The 2,717-nt window shown below is 37.0% G+C and overlaps 1 protein-coding gene across 2 annotated transcripts in view; it reads left to right on the forward strand.

Annotated features, from left to right (window-relative positions):
• The first annotated feature begins 1,148 nt into the window (after positions 1-1,148).
• The window catches only part of LOC107684327 (calcium homeostasis modulator protein 1-like), a 3,019-nt gene continuing 1,450 nt past the window's right edge, over positions 1,149-2,717 (forward strand). Inside the window, exons 1-2 of one of the 2 annotated variants that reach the window (XM_016480559.1) lie at positions 1,149-1,205; positions 1,855-2,440. In XM_016480559.1, the coding sequence (XP_016336045.1) occupies positions 1,889-2,440 (552 nt within the window). In that variant the 5' untranslated portion in view covers positions 1,149-1,205; positions 1,855-1,888. Of the gene's footprint in view, positions 1,206-1,846; positions 2,441-2,717 lie in introns of those variants that run through there. The other variant, XM_016480558.1, reaches the window with a different exon arrangement.

Genomic DNA, 2,717 nt, shown 5'->3' on the forward strand with positions numbered 1-2,717 from the left:
CTGTCTAATCAGCATCTTGATATGCCACACCTGTGAGGTGGATGGATTATCTCGGCAAAGGAGAAGTGCTCACTAACACAGATTTAGACAGATTTGTGAACAATATTTGAGAGAAATAGGCCTTTTGTGTACATAGAAAAAGTCTTAGATCTTTGAGTTCAGCTCATGAAAAATGGGGGCAAAAACAAAAGTGTTGCGTTTATAATTTTGTTCAGTGTATTAATTCCAGAACTTTTAGAATTGACTTTATATTTCACTTTGATCACTCAAATAATTATGATCCTTTAGCTGTCAAGCTTTTAAAAAAATGGGGTTTAATTTAATGCTGTTATGGTGTTGCACTGTTTATGAATGAATCGCGAGTAAATCATTTAAAGACTCATGATATTCCAGCAGACTCACTGTTGCCACCTACAGGTATAAAGATGAAGTGGTGATCAAATGTGAACGAGCGAACCTTTTTGGTGAACTGATTTGAATCACTCAGGTGAATCAAAATCCCACTAATAATATTTTCTGGGATGTGTTGTAGTTTGGTAATCAAGGTAATGAACACAGCCTTTGTCAAGTCAGAGTTAAAGAGGTATCAACTCTTTAATGGACTCTCAGATCAAACTTACAGCACCCTGGCAAACTACAACACACTGGCATTGTGGTCACGACTTTGACATGGTTTAGCACCATTCACCTTTAGAAAAAGTAGAATTGTTATTTAATTTGCACAAATCTCTATGTCTTGACTTTACCTTCAAAATGTATTTTGTTTGCCATATTTCATTAGCATTGGGATGCATATATTCTGCTACATTGTACGTACTGCGTACAGACTAGCTAGTAGGCCTACATACATACTGTATTGCTAGCAGTGAGTTTTAAGATTTTTTTCAAGGACATATGGTTGAGTTAATCATAATTTTAAATGATTCAAAAGTTTTCCACCGACAGTACCTGGAATCCCACAGAAGATTACATTTGAATAGGGAGAGGCAATACCTTTGCATGTGCTCTGCCTGTTACCATGGTATCACCAGTTATGTAAATACATGCAATCTACTATATATACTATGATAAAATACAAAGATGTATTTGTGCATTGAAACTGAAATCTTGATGTTTGCAAGGACAAAATTACAAACAGACGGAAGATTCAACCGATTCACATTTCCACCTAAGAGCTGAGAATCTTTTGCATCACGTGGAAGAAGGTGTGTATGTTGTTTTGTGTGTCAGAGAGAGATAGTATGAGGGCTGAAACAGGTAACAAATCCTTTGCTTCGACAGGTGGATGAATATTTGGGAACACATTGCAAAATTCTGTAAGTAGACAGATTTGTCTTTTGAGCGTTTTGCTGTACGTAGCTGGAGCGTAGTTAGTGAACTGTGTTGTGACCCAATGGGTCTAATTATGTATAATTCATCAGTGCATGAATCAGTGCAAATTTGTTTTAGTAGTTGTCTAAAAGTCACTGCAAACACACATTTTGGTAACACTTTACAATAAGGTCTCATTTGTTAACATTAGTTAATGCAGTAACTATCATGAACTAACAGTGAGCAATGTATATTTACAGCATTTATTAACCTAATAATGTTAGTTAAAAAACAATCACGCTCATGTTAGCTAACAGTGCATTAACTAATGTTAACAGATACAACTTTTGACCTTTATAACCTTAGTTAATTTTGAACTAAGATGTATAAATTCTTTAAATGTGTTGTTCATTGCTAGTTCATGTTAACTAGTGTTAAAGAGTGTTGAAAACTTTTATGAAAGACATTCTGTATGTAAAAGATATTTTATCTGTATGTAAAATATCAATATTGACCCTTAAGTAACAGTTTCTTCTCATATAGGCTAATATCAGGATAGGCCAACCAACATATCAACATGGATAAGTTCCGTATGATGGCCCAGATTCTCCAGTCCAACCAAGAGTCTTTTATGAATGGTATTTGTGGCGTCATGGCCCTGGCGAGCGCTCAGCTCTACACGTCTTTTGAATTCAACTGTCCCTGTATCCCTGAATACAACTACTCGTATGGGATCAGTATGCTAGTTATTCCACCTATATGGTTCTTCCTTTTGGGTTTTGTACTAAACAACAATGTCTCGATGCTGGCGGAGGAGTGGAAACGGCCAGTGGGACAGCGGAGGAAGGACCCTGCGGTCATGCGCTACATGTGTGTGTCCATATCCCAGCGGTCGCTCATCGCACCAGCCGTTTGGATCTCAGTGACTCTAATGGATGGTAAAAGCTTCCTGTGTGCCTACAGTATGGACCTGGATATGTCCGAATTTGGCAAGAATGTAAGTGGACACGGCCTGTCTCAAGAGGACCTCTTACGAACACTGGCCAAAATACCATGCAAGCATATATATGATGGCCAGCACATCCTATCGAGAGAGGCCGCCACCAGATACATATGCTGTATTTCACAGGTAAAAAGATCTGCTTACTGCAGTATTTGCCACTGCTTGATATGAATTCAAAATAGTAGCAGGACTCCATTAAACAAAATTGCATTTTACATGCTGTCTGAACTCAAAAAGTACTCATAAATCACAACAGTTTGGTTCTAGAAGTAAAAATAATTAATTTGTCTATGTGAAATGTGAAAAAGTGTATATTTACAAGTGTAAAAAAACGTGTAAATTTAAAGGGGTCATATGATGCGATTTCAATTTTTCCTTTCTCTTTGGAGTGTTACAATCTCTT

This window comes from Sinocyclocheilus anshuiensis, unplaced genomic scaffold (genome assembly GCF_001515605.1).
Source record: "Sinocyclocheilus anshuiensis isolate Anshui unplaced genomic scaffold, SAMN03320099.WGS_v1.1 scaffold1371, whole genome shotgun sequence".
Lineage (NCBI taxonomy): Eukaryota > Metazoa > Chordata > Actinopteri > Cypriniformes > Cyprinidae > Sinocyclocheilus > Sinocyclocheilus anshuiensis.